The 23,640-nt window shown below is 42.0% G+C and overlaps 1 protein-coding gene across 3 annotated transcripts; it reads right to left on the bottom strand.

The window, feature by feature from the left end:
• LOC135546313 (zinc finger and BTB domain-containing protein 44-like) lies at positions 1-23,317 on the bottom strand. 3 transcript variants are annotated; one of them, XM_064974643.1, is made up of 6 exons: positions 22,985-23,317; positions 20,057-21,108; positions 19,182-19,266; positions 14,373-14,524; positions 4,025-4,325; positions 1-3,081 (listed from the first exon to the last, which is right to left on the bottom strand). In XM_064974643.1, exons 2-6 carry the CDS (start codon positions 21,090-21,092, stop codon positions 2,787-2,789), a joined length of 1,869 nt encoding a protein of 622 aa, XP_064830715.1. In that variant the 5' UTR covers positions 21,093-21,108; positions 22,985-23,317; the 3' UTR covers positions 1-2,786. The 3 variants fall into 3 exon arrangements, with proteins under 3 accessions (XP_064830715.1, XP_064830717.1, XP_064830716.1); XM_064974644.1 differs by having other exon boundaries at positions 2,960-3,081; positions 4,242-4,325; XM_064974645.1 differs by lacking the exons at positions 19,182-19,266; positions 20,057-21,108.
• Positions 23,318-23,640: the final 323 nt, after the last annotated feature.

The raw sequence follows: 23,640 nt of genomic DNA, 5'->3' as shown, positions 1-23,640 counted from the left end.
CTCCTTAACCATTTTGTTTTATTCACATTTAAACGAGAATATCCAAAAGATGGCATATTCATGAAACGGCAAACATAATACAAAAAGTCACAAAAATATATCATGTATAACTAAGAGCTACTGTTTTTTTTCTTCATATTTTCAACAAACAATATGAACCAGGAAATGTATATATCATGTATATGTTAAAAAGGCATATGTAATCAATACATGTTTTAAACATTGCACAAAAGAGAAGCTACATCTGGGGAACAAAGAAAAGACATGCTAATATCTGTAAAAACTTTTGATGGAGTAAAATCAAGAACAAAAAGCTGGTATGTGCCGAGGTCTAATGCCTCAACAAGACCTTATTGAATAGGAAACAGCAGAAAGCACATTCTCGGATACACAGGACTTTTAAATGGACGCGCATTTCACAATCCTTGGCGAAATGCAAAAATACAAAAAATTTAAATATCAAAATTTAAGTTTTGTTCACGATTTTCACAGATGAGTGGATTCTCACTTATTTTTTCTTCAGGTTAATTTGTCACATTGTAAGTACACAACACAAAAACAGTACATTCTTTTCTTTCATTATTCAGACAAAATATAAACAGCTTGTCCATTTATTGCACACATTAGGTTCACAAAAAATATTTGGGCACTTTAAGTTAACAAAACAGCAGCATTTCTTTATTAAAAAGGTATATGATTACACAGAAACAAACACAGGCAAAACACAAGCTTACTTAAGCGCTAAAATGCTCAAACGTGAGAAAAAAAGAAAATGTCTCAAGATTTTAAATTGTGCAGGTTGAATCTATGCAAGGGCCAATATAAGGCTACACTTTCTCCAACGCACAGTATGATAGTGTCTATCGGAGCGGAAATGACATTTCCTGTATCAATAGCATGGAGATTCCAAGCATGATTAGCTCATTACTTTATAATGTCAACAGCAACGATAGATGCAAATGGTAGATACGCCAACCCCAAAGGGATTGGGAACATTTGGTGCAATAGGAGAGCTTGATTGTTACCCAGACATAGGGTAGTTAGGCTAAATGCCACATCTTTTAGGAACGGTTGATTGGATGGCACGATACATAATCATAAAACAAATCTCTGAGCACCCATTCTATGATAGTAAAACAAACTGTTACTTCTCTGAATCCAAGATAACAGATTCAACATGTTAATTGTCATCAAATTCTTATTTTCCTGGTAATATTTTTAGGATCTACTGCTCCAATGTCAAATTCCAGAAATTCCTGGTCAAGAATTCAATACCAACAAATGTTAAAAGTTTCTAATCTAATTTGCATTTCATTTGCATGCAAAAGTCCTTTAGTTTTTTTGCAGGACTACCAAGATTAAGTGAATTGATAAGGACTACACTTAATGGCATGGAACACAATGAAAAATGAAATACCAGTAGCATTTAAATCAATGGAGTATCACCACCTTATTATAAAGGCATGGTGATATGCAACTGACTAGTGATAGCTCAATGTAACAGGTGTCCAAGCAATGTACAGTAACAGGTGTCCAAGCTAGGGCAAGATTTCTGTTGAAAATGTAACCTGTACTTGAAACTGGAAAATTGCAAGGTGAACCTAGAACACCATGAAGACTAAAATACCTATCGATCACACTTCGTGATACAAAGCAATGTCATGTTTGCCATGTTATTGAAGACCTCTCCTGGCTCCATATACATTGAATTACACAACTCAACTCACAGTAAAAGCAAGGCACCCAGCTACAGATTCTAATGTGCTGACCACTTGATTAGTACAACGTTAGTCCGAAGAATGTCACCCACAGTCAAGACATTAGCTTCTGAAATGTCATGTCCAAAGTAAACATTCAGTGTAAATTGACCAACACATTCTCCACCAAATGCAACATGGTCTCATTATATGTCAAAATAGTGACATTAAAGTATAGTAGTTATGTCACCAAAGTTGACAAATTAGTAATACGTCACTTATGGTGGTGATATATTACTTCTACGTCACGGTGGTGACAATTGTTTTTGACATTTAACAAATTGTTGTTATAGTGAGACTCGTTTTTTTGTCACTGACTTTGTAATGTATCCAAACATATTACAAATACCTCAGTATAGAAACTTCCACCACACAAGAAATGTTAGGGACAAGTATTAATGAAATAGGTCTGACAAATTTACTCCACTTCAACTTCACATTTGAACTTAGCCTAGCTGTTCCAGATATCGGAAAGGGCAGCCGCTGCAGTGAGTCTCTCTTGATGGTTTAACGACTGACTTTGCGTATGAAATAAAATGCTGCCATGCCTTTGAGGGTCTAAGCCACCAGTAGACACCTACATTAACACCCAATACAAGTCAAGTGTAGTAGCTACAGTTCATTTGATAACGAAAGTGAGAGACAAAAGAGGTCTACGATGCAATTTCACGTTCAAAATTTTTGTGTGTGAAAATGTTTCAAATGTACTGTGCTCCTCCTCACAAAGGAATGCATACACACCTCTGACATAGTTCACGACAAAATCCAATGTAGCATTCGATTATCAAACCATATTTAGTAACACTAAGTTTGCCCAAAGCGACGGCACTCAAGAAGTAAGACGGCGTCTATCATATGAACTTCATTATGCAAAAACAATAATCCAATAAGGAAGGAAAGAAACTACTTGTCACTGTTAGCAAAGTTAAGACCTCCCATTCTAGAGGTGAATGTTAAGAAGGGCAATCTCAGGCACTTTCCAAAGTCAGGGCTTTGGATTGGAAGGGGGGGGGGACAATTAGGTGATGGTCACTCAATCGAAATGGAAGCCAGCTCTTTGATATGGGCGTTCTCCTCCTCAGAGCCATCCGGGGAGCTGCTACTGCCGTTTGTCTTTGGCTCCTCCGACACCTTTTCGTCCTTCAGGGATAAGGGGTCCAGGGGGAAGGTGCTGCTCTCGCAATTCTGGGTGGAGGAGACCTGGGAGATGACCGCCATCTGGACAGACGAGTTGTTGCCTTCGAAGCCGTGCTCCACCAGCTCGTACTGCCCCAGAGTCTCCTCCTCCTGCACTTGGCTCAGGTAGTCGGGCATGAGGAAATCACTGGGACCACGTGGAGACATAACAGACAAGAAAAGGCTGTTGATAAAAGTGTCTCTAAACCTCCTATATAAAGTAGACTACACAGTAAATATGGTGTAAGTTTGAAAGCAATTTGAAATACGGATGGAAATCGGCCCATTTTCTTGAAAAATAATACGGTGACAGATCTTTTATGTGAGAGCTGTGTGAGGCCTGTGATCTGTTTTTTTGAGAATTAAACTGGATCGCCAAAGAATTTTCCATACAGTGTTATGATCTCAGGCATAGACATACTATACTATAACATTTTAAAAAGTCAGTGGCCCATTTGAGCCCTAAAAAACCTGTGAGGGCTTGAGTTGATTAAGAAGTGGAAAAGTCTAGAATATATGAGTCCATGTCTGCTTTATGTAGAAGTACTTTAAGTTCTATGAGCAATACATTTGAATGAAAGCCATTAAACGGAGTGAAATTCCTATATGGAAAAGCAAAATGCATTGACAGAAATAGGTTATGTAATGTATCCAAATTGTTGCAAGCAAGACGGAAGGATTTAAAGACCCTAGCACGCATCATTTGATACTGTATGTTTCTCAATGGCTAGCAACTAAGATAACAGCATTGGAATGGTTCAATTAAGAAATTGGACAAAATACACAATAGTAACTAATGTAATAGTCTACATTATATATATCTCTCCCACTATATAGGGATGAGGAAAGTGGCCAAAAACTGCTTTGAACCACATATTCCGCATGACTGAGATGTGTTGTACTGTAAATTGTACAGTATGCTTAGTGTGCAACAGTTAGTTGGGCCTGTGTAATGAACCAATTCTGAAAAGCTTGAAATAGTATTTCTCCCTGAACACGGCCACTATGGGAGATTTATTTGTATTTTTTGCATATTTCCTGTGTTACGTTAAGCTGAGTAAATGAAGGGACGACACCCCTGGACTCCTCACCTGCTCTGGAAGTAGTTTGCTAGTTCAGATGCCTCATGGTTCAGACTCCGCAGGTGTACAATTAAATTGCCAGAGTTGGTAAACATGGCGCCGCACGTTTTGCACTCGTAAATCCGGGGCTTGCGGATTATGTGGCGGGACACCCTCATGTGGTGCTTGTATTCGCCGAAGGACGTGAATGTTGCACTACAAATCTGGCACCGGAAACAGCGTTTACCTTCGTGCTTCAGCCGGTGCATCTTCAGGGAGTAGGCCCGTGTGAACTTTTTCCCACAGCGATCACACTGGAAGGGCTTAATGCCTGTTGACAAAGGGATGAACAAAAGAGAAAGATTACTTCTGTTGCACATTAGAATCACTACAATAGATTAAATATGAATTCTGCATTATGACATTGATTTTTTTAGAACTGTTAATGAAACATGGCTTAAGCCGGATGAATTTACTGTGTTAAATGAGGCCTCATCTCCTGGTTACACTAGTGACCATATCCCCCGTGCATCCCGCAAAGGCGGAGGTGTTGCTAACATTTACGTTAGCAAATTTCAATTTACAAAAAAAAAAACACGTCTTTTGAGCTTCTAGTCATGAAATCTATGCAGCCTACTCAATCACTTTTTATAGCTACTGTTTACAGGCCTCCTGGGAAATATACAGCGTTCCTCACTGAGTTCCTATCGGACCTTGTAGTCATAGCAGATAATATTCAAATTTTTGGTGATTTTAATATTCACATGGAAAAGTCCACAGACCCACTCCAAAAGGCTTTCGGAACCATCGACTTAGTGGGTTTTGTCCAACATGTCTCTGGACCTACTCACTGTTTCAGTCATACTCTGGACCTAGTTTTGTCCCATGGAATAAATGTTGTGGATCTTAATGTTTTTCCTCATAATCCTGGACTATCGGACCACCATTTCATTACGTTTGCAATCGCAACAAATAATCTGCTCAGACCCCAACCAAGGAGCATCAAAAGTCATGCTATAAATTCTCAGACAACCCAAAGATTCCTTGATGCCCTTCCAGACTACCTCTGCCTACCCAAGGACATCAGAGGACAAAAATCAGTTAACCACCTAAAGGAACTCAATTTAACCTTGCACAATACCCTAAGATGCAGTTGCACCCCAAAAACATTTGTCATAAGAAACTAGCTCTCTGGTATACAGAAAATACCCGAGCTCTGAAGCAAGCTTCCAGCAAATTGGAACGGAAATGGCGCCACACCAAACTGGAAGTCTTCAGACCAGTTTAGTAAGACAGTACCGTGCAGTATCGAAGAGCCCTTACTGCTGCTCGATCATCCAATTTTTTCAACTTAATTGAGGAAAATAAGAACAAATCGAAAGCTAACTAAAAAGCAGCATTCCCCAAGAGAGGATGGCTTTCACTTCAGCAGTAATAAATTCATGAACTTCTTTGAGGAAAAGATCATGATCATTAGAAAGCAAATTTCGGACTCCTCTTTAAATCTGCGTATTCTTCCAAAGCTCAGTTGTCCTGAGTCTGCACAACTCTGCCAGGACCTAGGATCAAGAGAGGCACTCAAGTGTTTTAGTACGATATCACTTGACACAATGATGAAAATAATCATGGCCTCTAAACCTTCAAGCTGCATACTGGACCCTATTCCAACTAAACAACTGAAAGAGCTGCTTCCTGTGCTTGGCCCTCCTATGTTGAACATAATAAACGGCTCTCTATCCACCGGATGTGTACCAAACTCACTAAAAGTGGCAGTAATAAAGCCTCTCTTGAAAAAGCCAAACCTTGACCAAGAAAAAAAAAACGATCAGCATATATCGTAACTTCTATTCCTCTCAAAAATGTTAGAAAAATCTGTTGCGCAGTAACTCACTGCCTTCCTGAAGACAACCAATGTATACGAAATGATTCCGTCTGGTTTTAGACAACAACATAGCACAGACTGCACTTGTGAAGGTGGTAAATTACATTTAATAGCATCAGACCCGATGCTCTGCATCTGTCCTTGTGCTCCTAGACCTTAGTGCTGCTTTTGATACCATCGATCACCACATTCTTTTGGAGAGATTGGAAACCTAAATTGGTCTACACGGACAAGTTCTGGCCTGGTTTAGATCTTATCTGTCGGAAAGATATCAGTTTGTCTCTGTGAATGGTTTGTCCTCTGGCAAATCAACTGTAAATTTCGGTGTTCCTCCTATTGTTTTCACTATATATTTTACCTCTTGGGGATGTAATTCGAAAACATAATGTTAACTTTCACTGCTATGCGGATGACACACCTCTGTACTTTTCAATGAAACAAGGTGAAGCCCCAAAATTGCTCTCGCTAGAAGCCTGTGTTTTAGACATAAGGAAGTGGATAGCTGCAAACTTTCAACTTTTAAAAACTCGGACAAAACAGAGATGCTTGTTCTAGGTCCCAAGAAACAAAGAGATCTTCTGTTGAATCTGACAATTAATCTTGATGGTTGTCGTCGTCTCAAATAAATTTGTGAAGGACCTCGCCGTTACTCTGGACCCTGATCTCTCCTTTAATGAACATATCAAGACTGTTTCAAGGACAGCTTTTTTCCATCTACGTAACATTGCAAAAAATCAGAAACTTTCTGTCCAAAAATTATGCAGAAAAATTAATCCATGCTTTTGTTACTTCTAGGTTAGACTACTGCAATGCTCTACTTTCCGGCTACCCGGATAAAGCACTAAATAAACTTCAGTTAGTGCTAAATACGGCTGCTAGAATCCTGACTAGAACAAAAAAATGTGATCATATTACTCCAGTGCTAGCCTACCTACACTTGCTTTCTGTCAAGGCAAGGGCTGATTTCAAGGTTTTGCTGCTAACCTACAAAGTATTACACGGGCTTGTGCCTACCTATCGTTCCGATTTGGTTCTGCCGTGCATACCTACACGTAAGCTACTGGCTTACTGGTGCTCTTCCATGCCGTCCCTAGGAGGGGTGCGTCACTTGAGTGGGTCGAGTCCCTGACGTGATCTTCCTGTCTGGGTTGGCGCCCCCCCTTGCCTAGTGCCGTGGCGGAGATCTTTGTGGGCTATACTCGGCCTTGTCTCAGGATGGTAAGTTGGTGGATGAAGATATCCCTCTAGTGGTGTGGGGGCTGTGCTTTGGCAAAGTGGGTGGGGATATATCCTGCCTGTTTGGCCCTGTCTGGGGGTATCATCAGATGGGGCCACTTTGTCTCCTGACCCCTACTGTCTCAGCCTCCAGTATTTATGTTGCAGTAGTTTATATGTCGGTGGGCTAGGGTCAGTTTGTTAAATCTGGAGTACTTCTCCTGTCTTATCCGGTGTCCTCTGTGAATTTAAGTATGCTCTCTCTAGTTCTCTTTCTTTCTCTCTCTCGGAGGACCTGAGCCCTAGGACCATGCCTCAGGATTAGCTGGCATGATGACTCCTTGCTGTCCCCAGTCCACCTGGCCATGCTGCTGCTCCAGTTTTAACTGTTCTGCCTGCAGCTATGGAACCCTGATCTGTTCACCGGACGTGCTACCTGTCCCAGACCTGCTGTTTTCAACTCTCTAGAGACAGCAGGAGCGGTAGGGATACTCTTAATGATCGGCTATGAAAAGCCAACTGACATTTACTCCTAAGGTGCTGACTTGCTGCACCCTCGACAACTACTGTGATTATTATTATTTGACCATGCTGGTCATTTATGAACATTTGAACATCTTGGCCATGTTCTGTTATAATCTCCACACGGCACAGCCAGAAGAGGACTGGCCACCCCACATAGCCTGGTTCCTCTCTAGGTTTCTTCCTAGGTTTTGGCCTTTCTAGGGAGTTTTTCCTAGCCACCGTGCTTCTACACTTGCTTACTATTTGGGGTTTTAGGCTGGGTTTCTGTACAGCAATTTGAGATATCAGCTGATGTAAGAAGGGCTATATAAATAAATTGGATTTGATTTAGATACTGTTGTGCAAAAGAACAAAAAGATAAATAACAATATGGGGATGAGGTAGTTGGATGTGCTATTTACAGATTGGCTATGTACAGATACAGCTCTGACAGCTGATGCTTGAAGTCAGAGAGGGAGATAAGTCTCAAGCTTCAGTGATTTTTGCAATTTGTTCCAGTTATTGGCAGCAGAGAACTGGAAGGAAAGGCGACCAAAGGAAGTGTTGCCTTTGGGGATGACCAGTGAAGTATAACTGCTGGAGCGTGTGCTTCAGCTGGGTGTTGTGACCAGTGAGCTGAGATAAGGTGGGGCTTGACCTAGCAAAGACTTATAGATGACCTGGATCCAATGGGTTTGGCGACGAATATGAAGTGAGGGCCAGCCAACAAGAGCACACAGGTTGCTGTGGTGGGTAGTATATGGGAGTTTGGTGACAAAACAGATGGCACGATGATAGACTACACCCAGTTTAAGTGTTGGAGTGTTGGAGGATATTTTGTAAATTAAATGACCAAAGCCAAGGATAAATAGGATAGTCAGTTTTACGAGGGTAAGTTGGCAGCATGAGTGAAGGAGGCTTTGTTGCGAAATAGGAAGCTGATTCTAGATTTGATTTTGGATTGGAGATGCTTAATGCGATTTTGGAAGGAGAGTTTACAGTCCATCCAGACACCTAGGTATTTGTAGTTGTCCACATATTCTAGGTCAAAACCGTCCAGAGTAGTGATGCTAGTTGGGCGGGCGGGTGCAGGCAGCAATTGGTTGAAGAGCATGCATTTAGTTTTACTAGCATTTAAAAGCAGTTGGAGGCCACAGAAGCAGTGTTGTATGACATTTTCATTTACTTTTACCTTTATTTAACTAGGCAAGTCAGTTAAGAACAAATTCTTATTTTCAATGACAGCCTAGGAACAGTGGTTTAACTGTCTTCAGGAGCAGAACAACAGATTTTTCCCTTGTCAGCTCAGGGATTCGATCTTTCGGTTACATGGAGTGTTTTTGGAGTGTTTTTCCATTGAAAGCCTATCCACCATATAAATGGATAGGACCTAGATTGCAGTTCCTATGGCTTCCACTAGATGTCAACAGTCTTAGGCATTGTTTCAGGCTTTTATTCTGAAAAATTAGTAAGAATGACAATTTTCTGAGTGCGCCCTCGTTCTTTTTCCTTTGTATTGAATACGCTATTGTCCGGTTGAAATATTATCGATTTTAAAGACAATAGACAACCGGAGGATTATGTTTGACATGTTTCGACAAACTTTACCAGTACTATTTGGATCTATTCGTCTGCCTGTTGCAACCGCCTTTGTGCCAGTGGATTACTGAACAAAACGCGCCAACAAAACTGAGTTTTTTTGGATATAAAAGAGGGACTTAATCAAACAAAATGTATTGTGTAACATGGAGTCTTGTGAGTGCAACCATATGAAGATCAAAAGGTAAGTGATTAATTTGATCGCTATTTCTGACTTAAGTGACTAATCTACTTGGCTGGAAAATGTTTGTCTGCTTTTGTAAGAGAGTATCGCATGATATGCTTTCGCCGTAAAGGCTTTTTGAAATCTGACACGGCCGCTGGATTAACAAGAAGTTAAATCATCTTTAAGCCAATGTACACTGCTCAAAAAAAATAAAGGGAACACTAAAATAACACATCCTAGATTTGAATGAATGAAATATTCTTATTAAATACTTTTTTCTTTACATAGTTGAATGTGCTGACAACAAAAAATAACACAGAAATTATCAATGGAAATCAAATTTATCAACCCATGGAGGTCTGGATTTGGAGTCACACTCAAAATTAAATTGGAAAACCACACTACAGGCTGATCCAACTTTGATGTAATGTCCTTAAAACAAGTCAAAATGAGGCTCAGTAGTGTGTGTGGCCTCCACGTGCCTGCATGACCTTCCTACAACGCCTGGGTATGCTCCTGATGAGGTGACAGATGGTCTCCTGAGGGATCTCCTCCCAGACCTGGACTAAAGCATCCGCCAACTCCTGGACAGTCTGTGGTGCAACGTGGTGTTGGTGGATGGAGCGAGACATGATGTCCCGGGCAGGCCAGTCCATAGCATCAATGCCTTCCTCTTGCAGGAACTGCTGACACACTCCAGCCACATGAGGTCTAGCATTGTCTTGCATTAGGAGGAACCCAGGGCCAACCGCACCAGCATATGGTCTCACAAGGGGTAGGAGGATCTCATCTCGGTACCTAATGGCAGTCAGGCTACCTCTGGCGAGCACATGGAGGGCTTTGCGGCCCCCCAAAGAAATGCCACCCCACACGATGACTGACCCACTGCCAAACCGGTCATGCTGGAGGATGTTGCAGGCAGCAGAAATTTCTCCACGGCGTCTCCAGACTCGGTCACGTCTGTCACGTGCTCAGTGTAAACGTGCTTTCATCTGTGAAGAGCACAGGGCACCAGTGGCGAATTTGCCAATATTGGTGTTCTCTGGCAAAAGCCAAACGTCCTGCACGGTGTTGGGCTGTAAGCACAACCCCCACCTGCGGACGTTGGGCCCTCATACCACCCTCATGGAGTCTGTTTCTGACCGTTTTCGCAGACACATGCACATTTGTGGCCTGCTGGAGGTCATTTTGCAGGGCTCTGGCACTGCTCCTCCTTGCACAAAGGTGGAGGTAGCGGTCCTGCTCCTGGGTTGTTGCCCTCCTACGGCCTCCTCCACGTCTCCTGATGTACTGTTCTGTCTCCTGGTAGCGCCTCCATGCTCTGGACACTACGCTGACAGACACAGCAAACCTTCCTGATACACAGCTCGCATTGATGGGCCATCCTGGATGAGCTGCACTACCTGAGCCACTTGTGTGGGTTGTAGACTCCGTCTCATGCTACCACTAGAGTGAAAGCACCGCCAGCATTCAAAAGTGACCAAAAACATCAGCCAGGAAGCATAGGAACTGAGAAGTGGTCTGTGGTCACCACCTGCAGAACCACTCCTTTATTGGGGGTGTCTTGCTAATTGCCTATAATTTCCACCTGTTGTCTATTCCATTTGAACAACAACATGTGAAATGTATTGTCAATCAGTGTTGCTTCCTAAGTGGACAGTTTGATTTCACAGAAGTGTGATTGACTTGGAATTACATTGTGTTGTTTAAGTGTTCCCTTTATTTTTTTGAGCAGTGTATAAGACTTATGTTTTATGAATGTTTATTATGAGTATTTCTGTATTTTGAATATTGCATTCCGTCCCACCTGCCCAAAAGAAGTTAACAGTTTCCAAAGGAGGGCCAGATGTATTCAGAATGGTGTCGTCTGCGTAGAGGTGGATCAGAGAATCACTAGCAGCAAGAGCGACATCATTGATATATTTTCAGAGAAAAGAGTTGGCCCGAGAATTGAACCCTGTGGCACACCCATAGAAACTGCCAGGGGTCCGGACAACAGGCCCTCCGTTTTGACTCACTGAACTTTATCTGAGAAGAAGTTGGTGAACCAGGCGAGGCAGTCATTTGAGAAACCAAGGCTGTTGAGTCTGCCGATAAGAATGCAGTGATGGCCAAGCCTTGGCCAGGTCGATGAAGACGGCTGCACAGTACTGTCTTTTATCAATGGCGGTTATGATATCGTTTAGGACCTTGAGCGTGGCTGAGGTGCACCCATGACCAGCTCAGAAACCAGATTGCATAGTGGTGAAGGAACGGTGGGATTTGAAATGGTCGGTGGTCTGTTTGTTAACTTCCTATGGGCAGGTAGTGTCCCACCTGGCCAACATCCGGTGAAATTGCAGAGCGCGAAATTCAAACTACAGAATTATAAATATTTAACTTTCATAAAATCACAAGTGTAATACATCAAAATAAAGTGTAACTTTAATCCAGCCACTGTGTCAGATTTCAAAAAGGCTTTACGGCGAAAGCACACCATGCAATTATCTGAGGACAACGCCCCGCATACAAAAGCATGAAAAACATATTTCAACCAGGCAGGTGCGCCACGAAAGTCAGAAATAGCGATATAATAAATGCCTTACCTTTGATGATCTTCTTCTGTTGGCACTCCAAAAGAACCCAGATAAATCACAAATGGTTATTTTATTCGATAATGTCCTCCTTTATATCCATAAAAACTCAGTAGGGCTGGTGCACTTCAGTCAATAATCCACTGTTTCCCTCCATCAAAATGCATACAAAATGAATCCAAAAACGTTACTAATAAACTTTTCCAAACAAGTCAAACAACGTTTATAATCAAACCTTAGGTACCCGAATACGTAAATAAATTATCAAATTTAAGACGGAAAATCGTTATGGTCTTTACCGGAGAAAAATACCAAAGAACGTGCTCTCTTCCACGTGCTTGGAAACACTACAGCCAAAATGGGAGCCACCTAGAAAAACTACAATTTCTGGCTAATTTGTCCAAAAACCAGCCTGAAACTCTTTCTAAAGACTGTTGACATCTAGTGGAAGCCCTAGGAACTGCAGTCTGGGAAGATTTCGCCTTATAAACAAAGCGACAGCCATTGAAAACAGTGGTAGGCTGAATTTGTTTATTTTTTGGGGGATGGTTTGTCCTAGGGGTTTCACCTGCCATATCAGTTATATTATACTCGCATACATAATTTTAACAGTTTTAGAAACTTTAGAGTGTTTTCTATCAAATCTACCAATTATATGCATATCCTAGGTTCTGGGCCTGAGTAACAGGCAGTTTACATTGGGCACGCTTTTCATCCAGACGTGAAAACACTGCCCCCTACCCAAGAGAGGTTAACTTGGCTTTCATAGATTTTTTGAAAGGCAGGGCAGGATGGATATAGGTCCATAACAGATTGGGTCTAGAGTGTCTCCCTCTTTGAAGAGGGAGGGATGACCGCGGAAGCTTTCCAATCTTTGGAGATCTCAGACGATATGAAAGAGAGATTGAACAGGCTCGTAATAGGGGTTGCAACAATTGACAGATCATTTTAGAAAGAGGGTCCAGATTGTCTAGCCCAGCTGATTTGTAGGAATCCAGATTTTGCAGCTCTTTCAGAACATCAGCTGTCTTGTGTTCTGTGACAAAGGCATCCAGTCTCCAATATCACTCATGGTTCATTAACACACACAGGTCGTAACAACCAGTTCTCTGCCGAACGGACCAGGGGAACAATATGAAGGGAGATTGGCACACGAGTCATTATTTCCATAGAACTCAGTGGCCATGGAATACAACAAAAAGAGCTTCCGTTGACTCAGTTATTTATGGCCCTCGTAAACATGCCACTACTAAGATTAAGCCTGACTTTTATCAATGAGAAATATAAAAATACATCAACGGCTCTTTTTTGAGGCATACGTTTACGAGAATTTACAATGAAGCCCATTGCGCAGAGCCAGAGAAGGATAATTTAAGCAGACGTGAACTGCATTACATTTAACTGCATACAACACTATGGATCGAGCTTAAATGACCCTGAAGAAAAATACTTGAGCCCCATGAAGTATTTTCAACCAGATAGTCAACCTCTACTCTATGGTATACTTGACTGGCCAGTTTAGAATAATAATACCACATAGGAGCTACAGTAGTGAAAAACCTCTGGACACAGCTACAGGGCAGAGAGCACCCCCCCGTCTTGCTTTGATGGAATACTCCACTATATATTTCATAATTGGGTCTAGTAGATGTGTGTGTTGGATGGGGGATAGAACCCTGATGAAAACCTTGGTGGTCTTCCTGATGGATGTGAGCAGTGTGTCTGATGTTTGGAGTACCAGAGACAATTATCCCATTATTTGTTGGGACACAATATGGAGTCCTTGCCTGCAGCCTATAGTTAGTTACTTTCCACATGCTGTAACTGTGCATGGCTGCACAAATGGGACTGTTCACATGCAAGCCTGATTACTTTTGGACAAATTCATGCTTCAAGCTTAGAGAAGAGGTTAAATAGGACATTATACTCCAAAAATCAAACTTGTCGTATCAAGGGCTGGAAACGTTGAAACAACAACACTTGATCTCATTGACACTGCTTGTTTGTGAAGGTTAAGAGTCAAGTTGAAATTAGTGTAGATACTTGGTTGGCATTGCCTGTTATAATGTTCCACTGTTGTTTGGGTATGTGTGCGCTTGATGAGTGTGTTTTTCCGATGTCAACCGAGGCGGGAGACACCAAGCCTCAAGTGTTTCCAAAATCAATGTTCCCTGGAATGCCCTTCATCCTTCTCCACAGTGTGCCATGAGTCAAACCATTAAATAGCCATTCATACCATTGATCTCCGGCTCCTATCATAGGGTGGATAGAGAACGCATGGAACTACTGTAGGGGGCAATGTAAATACGGTACAAATCACATGAGCTACTTTCCAGATGGGTACCTATGACATAACAGATAGGACATAACAGGTCGCAGAGCAGTAGTTAGTCTACACAGACTTCTCCAACTGCATAGTGGATGTGTGGAAAAACCTACCAGAGTGGATGAGCATATGTTGCTTCAAGTTCTGTATGCGGGTGAATCGGACGCCACACGTGGGACACTGGAAAGGTCTGTCAGGCCCGTTAGTGCCAGGGCGGGTGGAAGGGCTTATGTACAAGTGGTAAGGGTACTGGAGGCTTTCTAATCTGAAAATCAAGAAAGAGGATGTGGTGCTTCAGTGAGGTACGCACAAATTTGGTAAAGCGTGTGGTGCCAGATCAAAACCTTTGTTAAGCTTCATCATAAAAACACCAAGACCCAAGGATTCCATACCAGCTTAAAGGCAAAATGGAACATATTACATAAATGCAAGATTAGATTTAACAAAATAAAATCTCAAGGGTATGAAACCTTCCAAACGAGTGGGTTTGAAAGCCAGGGAAGGGGGATCTTGATATTTTCACTTACATAAAAATGTTATATATATATATACACACACACACACACACACATATACAGTGGGGCAAAAAAGTATTTATTCAGCCACCAATTGTGCAAGTTCTCCCACTTAAAAAGATGACAGAGGCCTGTAATTTTCATCATAGGTACACTGCAACTATGACAGACAAAATGAGAAAAAAAATCCAGAAAATCACATGGTAGGATTTTTTATGAATTTATTTGCAAATTATAGTGGAAAATAAGTATTTGGTCACCTACAAACAAGCAAGATTTCTGTCTCTCACAGACCTGTAACTACTTCTTTAAGAGGCTCCTCTGTCCTCCACTCGTTACCTGTATTAATGGCACCTGTTTGAACTTGTTATCAGTATAAAAGACATGTCCACAACCTCAAACAGTCACACTCCAAACTCCACTATGGCCAAGACCAAAGAGCTGTCAAAGGACACCAGAAACAAAATTGTAGACCTGCACCAGGCTGGGAAGACTGAATCTGCAATAGGTAAGCAGCTTGGTTTGAACAAATCAACGGTGGGAGCAATTATTAGGAAACGGAAGACATACAAGACCACTGATAATCTCCCTCGATCTGGGGCTCCACGCAAGATCTCACCCCGTGGGTCAAAATGATCACAAGAACGGTGAGCAAAAATCCCAGAACCACACGGGGGGACCTAGTGAATGAACTGCAGAGAGCTGGGACCAAAGTAACAAAGCCTACCATCAGCAAGGGTATTGAAGATGAAACGTGGCTGGGTCTTTCAGCATGACAATAATTTCAAACACACCGCCCGGGCAACAAAGGAGTGGCTTCGTAAGAAGCATTTTAAGGTCCTGGAGTGGCCTAGCCAGTCTCCAGATCTCAACCCCATAGAAAATCTTTGGAGGGAGTTGAAAGTCCGTGTTGCCCAGCAACAGCCCCAAAACATCACTGCTCTAGAGGAGATCGGCATGGAGGAATGGGCCAAAATACCAGCAACAGTGTGTGAAAACCTCGTGAAGACCTACAGAAAATGTTTGACCTCTGTCATTGCCAACAAAGGGTATATAACAAAGTATTGAGATAAAAGTTTATTGACCAAATACTTATTTTCCACCATAATTTGCAAATGTGATTTACTGGATTTTTTTTCTCATTTTGTCTGCCATAGTTGAAGTGTACCTATGATGAAAATTACAGGCCTCTCATCAATTTAAGTGGGAGATCTTGCACAATTGGTGGCTGACTAAATACTTTTTTGCCCAACTGTATATATACATACACACACGGTATCAGTCAAAAGTTTGGAAGAGCATACTCATTCAAGGTTTTTCACATTTTTCGTAACTTTTCTACATTGTAGAATAATAGCGAAAACACCAAAACAATGAAATCATGTAGTAACCAAAAACGTTACTTAAGAGTTAAATAAATAAAAACATTTTATATTCTTCAAAGTAGCCACCCTTTTCCTTGATGTCAGCTTTGCACACTCTTGGCATTCTCTCAACCAGCTTCACATGGAATGCTTTTCCAACAGTCTTGAAGGAGTTCCCACATATGCTGAGCACTTGTTGGTTGCTTTTCCTTCACTCTGCGGTCCAACTGATCCCAAACCATATCAATTGGGTTGAGGTCTGGTGATTGTGGAGGCCAAGTCATCTGATGCAGCATTCCATCACTCTCCTTCTTGGTAAAATAGCCCTTACACAGCCTGGAGGTTGTTTTGGGTCATAGTCCCACTAAGCGCAAACTAGATGGGATGGCGTATTGCTGCAGCCATGCTGGTGAAGTGTGCCTTAAATTCTAAATAAACCGACAGTGTCACCAGCAAAGCACTCCCACATCTCCTCCTCCATGCTTCACGGTGGGAAACACACATATAGAGATGATCCGTTTACCTACTCTGAGTCTGGAACCAAAAATCTCAAATTTGACTCAGAGGACAGATTTCCACTGTCAAGTCTCCTCTGTTATTGGTGTCCTTTAGTAGTGGTTTCTTTGCAGCAATTCGATCAGGAAGGCCTGATCAAGGTCTCCTCTGAACAGTTGATGTTGAGATGTGTCTGTTACTTGAACTCTGTGAAGCATTTATTGGGCAGCAATTTCTGAGGCTGGTAACTCCAATGAACTACCTCTCTGCATCAGAGGTAAATCTGGGTCTTCCTTTCCTGTGGCGGTCCTCATGAGAGCCAGTTTCATCATAGCGCTTGATGGTTTTTGCGACTGCACTTGAAGAAACTTTGAAAGTTCTTTATATTTTCCGTATTGATGGACCTTCATGTCTTAAAGTAATGATGGACTGTCATTTCTCTTTGCTTATTTGAGCTGTTCTTGCGATATGGACTTGGTCTTTCACCAAATAGGGCTATCTTCTGTATACCACCCTTATCTTGTCAAAACACAATGGATTGGCTCAAATGCATTAAGGAAAGAAATTTCAGAAATGTACTTTTAACAAGGCACACCTGTTAATTGAAATGCATTCCAGGTGACTACCTCATGAAGCTGGTTGAGAGAATGCCAAGAGTAAGTATTTGAAGAATCTCAAATAAAATGTATTTAGATTTGTTTAACACTTTTTTTGGTTACTTCACGACTCCATGTGTGTTATTTAATAGTTTTGATGTCTTCACTATTATTCTACAATGTAGAAAACATCAAAACAAAGAAAAACCCTGGAATAAGTAGGTGTGTCCAAAATTCCGAGTGGTATTGTGTATACAGTTGAAGTCGGAAGTTTACATACACGTTATTCAAAAACATTTAAACTCAGTTTTTCACAATTCCTGACATTTAATCCAAGTACAAATTCCCCGTTTTTAGGTCAGTTAGATCACCACTTTATTTTAAGAATGTGAAATGTCAGAATAATAGTTGAGTGATTTATTTCAGCTTTAATTTCGTTCATCACTTTCCCAGTGGGTCAGAAGTATACATACACTCAATTAGTATTTGGTAGCATTGCCATTAAATTGTTTAACTTGGGTCAAACGTTTCAGGTAGCCTTCCACAAGCTCCCCCCATAACTTGGGTGAATTTTGGCCCATTCCTCCTGACAGAGCTGGTGTAACTGGGTCAGGTTTGTAGGCCTCCTTGCTCGCACACGCTTTTTCAGTTCTTCCCACAAATGTCCTATAGGATTGAGGTTAGGGCTTTGTGATGGCCACTCCAATACCTTGGCTTTGTTGTCCTTAAGCCATTTTGCCACAACTTTGGAAGTATGCTTGGGGTCATTGTCCATTTGGAAGACCCATTTGCGACCAAGCTCTAACATCCTGACTGATGTCTTGAGATTTTGCTTCAATATATCCACAAACTTTTCCTACCTCATGATGCCATCCATTTTGTGAAGAGCACCAGCCCCTTCTGAAGCAAAGAACCCCCACATGATGCTGCCACCCCTGTGCTTCACGGTTGGGAGGGGTTTCGTCGGCTTGCAAACATCCCCCTTTTTCCTCCAAACATAACGATGGTCATTATGGCCAAACAGTTCTATTTTGTTTCATCAGACCAGAGGACATTTCCCCAAAAAGTACGATATTTGACACCATGTGCAGTTGCAAACCGTAGTCTGGCTTTTTTATGGTGGTTTTGGAGCAGTGGCTTCTTCCTTGCTGAGCGGCCTTTCAGGTTATTTCGATATAGGACTTGTTTTACTGTGGATATAGATACTTTTGTACCCGTTTCCTCAAGCATCTTCACAAGGTCCTTTGCTGTTGTTCTGGGATTGATTTGCACTTTTTGCACCAAAGTGCATTTATTTCTAGGAGACCGAACAGAATGAGTCTCCTTCCTGACTGGTGTGACGGTTGCATGGTCCCATGGCGTTTATACTTGCATACTATTGTTTGTACAGATGAATGTGGTACCTTCAAGTATTTGGAAATTGCTCCCAAGGATGAACCAGACTTGTGGAGGTCTACCAGACTTGTGGAGGTCTTGGCTGATTTCTTTAGATTATTCCATGATGTCAAGCAAAGAGGCACGGAGTTTGAAGGTAGGCCTTGAAATACATCTACAGGTACACCTCCAATTGACTCAAATGATGTCAATTAGCATATCAGAAGATTCTAAAGCCAGGACATCATTCTCTGGAATTTTCCAAGCTGTTTAAAAGGCAGTCAACTTAGTGTATGTACACTTCTGACCCCCTGGAATTGTGATACAGTGAATTATAAGTGAAATAATCTGTCTGTCAACAATTGCTGGAACAATTACTTGTGTCATGCAAAAAGTAGATGTCCTAACCGAATTGCCAAAACTATAGTTTGTTAACAAGAAAATTGTGGAGTGGTTGAAAAACGAGTTTTAATGACACCAACCTAAGTGTATGTAAACTTCCGACTTCAACTGTATATATCCATCTACTTTTTCCGTACCATCCATTCTACTAAGGCTTCAACCAACCATATTGTTACCTTTCATCATCCTCTGCATGACCTCCAGCATTGGATGTACTTTGCACTGAGGGCAACCCTTCTGTGACTCCCTCATCTATCGAACCTATGCCAAAACAAAGATGAAATATAATTTCCCCCAGTTACTAGCTCTTTCTCAGTCTGATTTCCATAAGACATGGGTCGGGATCGAACCCATACACAGATGTAATGCAAAAAATGAATAACTTTAAAGTGGCAATCCGCAGTTGAAGCAATAAAGTGTCCTTCCCACCACTATTTTGGTAAACAGTTGAGGAATGGGGCTGGCGAAATACAGCCACTCAAATTCATAGACAGAGCTATCGATCCAAGGATTGACCATCCATGATATCAAAATTATAGTTTTGAGACTATACAGTGTTTGTTTATATTTAAGCCTACTTTGTTACTTTGAGTAAAACAAGATGATATTTTGGGTTCTGATTGGGTATGACAGTTGAACAAAGTTCATGAGGACTTTAAGTTATATTCTTCACAAATCAATGGGTAGGCCTAAATATAATGAATTGCTAAAACAAAAAAAGTATGTAGCAACTGCAAATTAGCCCTTTAAATTGAGGGAAATTACACTCCCAAAAGGTGTAAAGAGGAAAAAAAGTTGGTGTTCTTGTATAGAGAAGTCCACATCCTAGGTCCTCCATTATGTAGACCCAGCTACATGCTGCAATTCAAAACAAATGGAAAAGATATGCACACCAGACTATGTGATTAGGCCGAGCTCTTCCATTAATTTGGGGACGAAGCATTTAACTAAAAACACACAACCATAGGCGTGGGATGTGATCTCACCTTGACATAAGACTACTGTTGAGGTCTGAAAACATCTGAGTATTGTCAGTTTGAGAGACCCATACCTATGGAGGAGGACTGTGGGCTGATGAGGAGGTCCTCCTGGACCTGTTCGCTGCAGGGTACCGTCTGCTGGTCACTCAGGGAACTCTGGGAAGCGCTGACGGGCTGCGACGACGTCTCCTGGACCTCCTCGTCACTCAGCCTCTCCACCTTCACACGCACGTCCTCCTCAGGGCCCGCCAGCGACAGCGGCGCCTTAATGGAGCTTTCACAGGCCAGGAAGTCACTCAGCCGGCGGCTCACCTCCGAGGGCCCTGCCTGCTCCAGACGGCGTGGGCTCTCGGGAAGCTTGGGCTGCTTATCTGGGTGGAACCTCCGGTCGATACCAAACGGGAAGGTCCATGGGAAGGCCAGGGAAGAGTCCACTGGCTGGGTGGTAGTCTCCAAAAAGGAGGAGGGCGATGGGTTGGGCATCTGCGGTGAGGTGATCTGCGAGGTGCATTTGAGTGGGCTCTCTGGGGACATCATGATAAAGCTCTTTCGTTTGCGGCGCGACTCGCGACACACAGGGATGTTCCTCTCCATCACGCTGCAGTCAGACGATACAGGTGACAGGCTGCTGTCCAATGGGGTCAAGGCGCAGTGGGAAGAAGCACTCTCGCCAAGAGCCGACTCCTGCGGTTTCTCCTGCCCCATGCTCCCAGCACTCCAGAGGATGCTGGACTTCATGAATTCTGAGCATGTGCTCGCCACGGCGAACATCTGCATGTAACTGGCGGCGGCTAAAACGTCGATAATGTTCTCCGTGCTGATGGAGAGGGTGGAGGTGTAGGCGTACTCCAGCAGAGGGGTGAAGCCGCTCACCGTGACGTGGTGCAAGTCCAACACAAACTTATCCTCTTCATCAGGCCTGCCTACTAGTTTGGAACGGAAGAACTCGCTGCAGCAGGCCAGCACCACCTTGTGCGCCAGAAACAACTTGTCCTGCACACGGATGGTGACGTCGCAGAGGTGGCCCTCGTTGCGCAAGGCGTTTAGTTTTTCCAGCATCTCTTGACTGTGCGTGGGGGAACTGTGGGTAAAGGTTTTGACCCCCATCTTTGTCTTAGTGTTCCTACAGGAAGAATGGAAAATTATCCTACAATGTTGGCCTACATTGGGCCTTTGCTATAAAGTCAATGTAATGTTTGTATTTCATTATTTTGATGGATGTTAAACAATGGCTATAGCAAACAAACAAAAACAACCTAAATATAAACCCAGTCATGGTATTAAAAAAGAAAATACCACATACTATAGTAAATCTACTCTGTCAGATGATGGGATTAGAGGAGCTCAGTTAAGCCTACGTAACCACACAGAATGACAATTTAACAAATTAAGTGTTAACAGAGAACAGTCTGTATTGTCTGGGGTGAATTTAATTTGGCCTCACGACATGGTCTTAACAGGGTGGCGGAAGAAATGCAGAAACAAATGGCGATGTAGGAGTGCAGAGCCAAGAGAAACATCCCTCTTGACATTTGTTTACGCACTGAAACTCAGATTAAATCAATCTCCCAAAAATCTAACGTAAAAATGTGCTACTAGCAGAAAATAAATGTGGATGTTCAAAGCCAGAGAGACATGTATTTACAGCTCTTGCAATAGTTTAGAAAGAAGATAAACAAATCTCAAAACAAACTTAACCTAACACCAAACAATCTGCATTTTATTTCTGCTACACGTTTTTGTATTGTTGACGGTTGAGGACAACTGAAGTTCTGCTTACATTATCCTACAATCCAATGAAACCATACAGCCAAATTGTTCAAACAAATGATGTAATTGTGTAAAAGCCTATCAAATTAACCTAAAAGGTCCTGCTTGGTTTCTTCCAATAAATTACTATGAAAGAGAGAGGGCAGTGAGAGGGTGGAAGAGAGAGGTAGACAGAAAGTTATGTAACAACAATCAAAGCAGATGCATCATGGTGAAATCCAAATTAATGTGGAGTCCACACTACAAGTGCAGCTGCCCCTCTCAGACATGTGGCTGCTCTGAGGCATGAGATTTTCCATCAAACAAAACTCTCCTGGAGGGGCTCTCTTTGGGAGAGCTTGTCATTCTCACTAAGAAAAAAAAGGGAAAATACTCCCAGGCTGTTGGCCCAATAGAGGCATCGCAAATTAGGCTTATGCCACTGATTTTAGCTGCAGTGGAGGAGTGTGGGTTGTTGTCTACCTTTCAATATCATATTCTCTTAATTCTAAATGTTGGCTAACCTAATCCAAAACCCGACTCAAGCATTGCCAGGCTTGAACTTTCAAGAACTAGTCTTAAGTTTTTATAGGTGAAGGGTCCATAAATAGGCCTAGATAATTCACTGTAGAAACATAAATCAAAGTCTCAAGCTAAAAACCTATTGACGAGTAACTAGGCCTAATAGCCTGCATTATGAAATAAAACATTTCTAGATTATCCCTTCTTGAACAGCCTCCACTAACGTTCTTGGGATTTCATAATCATACTGACGAAAATAGCTTACTAAAGTTACGTTAGCTGCTGCAATGAAGTTGTTAGTTCTTACTAATCAAATCAGGTGCGACACAAATAGCCAATGGATCTCCTCCAAAATTGGGACAGGCATTATGCTTACAGACGAAGGGGGCGTAGGCTCAACTGAACCTAGCTAGCATTTTCACTTGTAAACATTAACAGTGCTTTGCATACCGCAAGCAACAACAAGTTGCAATCTAGCTAGTTGGCTAGCTAACTACAAGCTAGTTAGCTAACAAAAGAAAGCTTGGTAAAAAAAAAATTTAAATAGCTAGTTAGCTGGTTATTAACAATTACAGAGCCTTGTACAAGCCACCAGCTAGCTAGCTAGTTATCTGATGTAACGTTTATTTGACTGGCAAGTAAACTACAAATACACACCAAGCTTCCACACCTTATAGCTAGCTAGCAGTGTTCCGCGATCTAGTTACTGACTAGGCAACAAAATATACCTTCAGTCGATAGACCAGTGTGTGATTCCGTCTGTTCGACTTGATCGGCCTCGGGTTGTGGAGTCAAATGAGGCCGATGTAAACACACCACAGCTGGGCGTGCAGCAGCCTAACTTGCAAACTGTCTGGTTGTTATCCTTGCCTATTTAGCCCGTTCTTTTGAATTCCTTGGGAAGCATTCGTTGGCCAAAGACGGATACATTTGAGATTTTCATTAATACTTGGAGCTGTCGATAGCACAAATTGTTTTTAAAGGTTTACAAAATGATATTTTTTTTGCGTTTCGTTGAGATAATTTTAGCTAGCCTCTCTGTGCAAATCCTTTTTGCACTTTATTCGTGTCCCATAATGCAACGCGCAACTCCAATTACAGTAGGCAACATCTGATTTGGTAAAGATCATGTCTGACGGCTCTAGAAAGCAATTTATGTAGCTAAATATGGTTGTTGTAATCACAGGGTGGAAAAGTGGCAGGTTATTTTCGAGCTTGGTTGAGCAGGCAGTGTGAAGTACCGACAAAGCACAGGCAATTTACCAACATTTAATAAATATAAGGCATGGTTAAATTCAGTTCAGAATGCACTTTTCCTCATTTCAGTAGCGCTCATGAACACGTTTGAAACCAATACAAGTAAAACATTTATCAATAGACCAAA

This window comes from Oncorhynchus masou, chromosome 9 (assembly GCF_036934945.1).
Source record: "Oncorhynchus masou masou isolate Uvic2021 chromosome 9, UVic_Omas_1.1, whole genome shotgun sequence".
NCBI classification, from domain to species: domain Eukaryota; kingdom Metazoa; phylum Chordata; class Actinopteri; order Salmoniformes; family Salmonidae; genus Oncorhynchus; species Oncorhynchus masou.
Note: the sequence above shows the minus strand (reverse complement) of the source record. Positions and strands in the feature narration are given on the sequence as shown.

What these genes read in the sequence shown, in the direction of transcription:
- LOC135546313 (XM_064974643.1), bottom strand. Translation starts at nt 21,092, where the DNA reads ATGGGGGTCAAAACCTTTACCCACAGTTCCCCCACGCACAGTCAAGAG. An exon ending in CATGCAGAGGATGATGAAAG is followed by an intron (nt 14,525 to 19,181) that starts GTAACAATATGG and finishes CTTGATTTTCAG; the next exon opens with ATTAGAAAGCCTCCAGTACC. An exon ending in ACATATGCTCATCCACTCTG is followed by an intron (nt 4,326 to 14,372) that starts GTAGGTTTTTCC and finishes CTTTGTCAACAG; the next exon opens with GCATTAAGCCCTTCCAGTGT.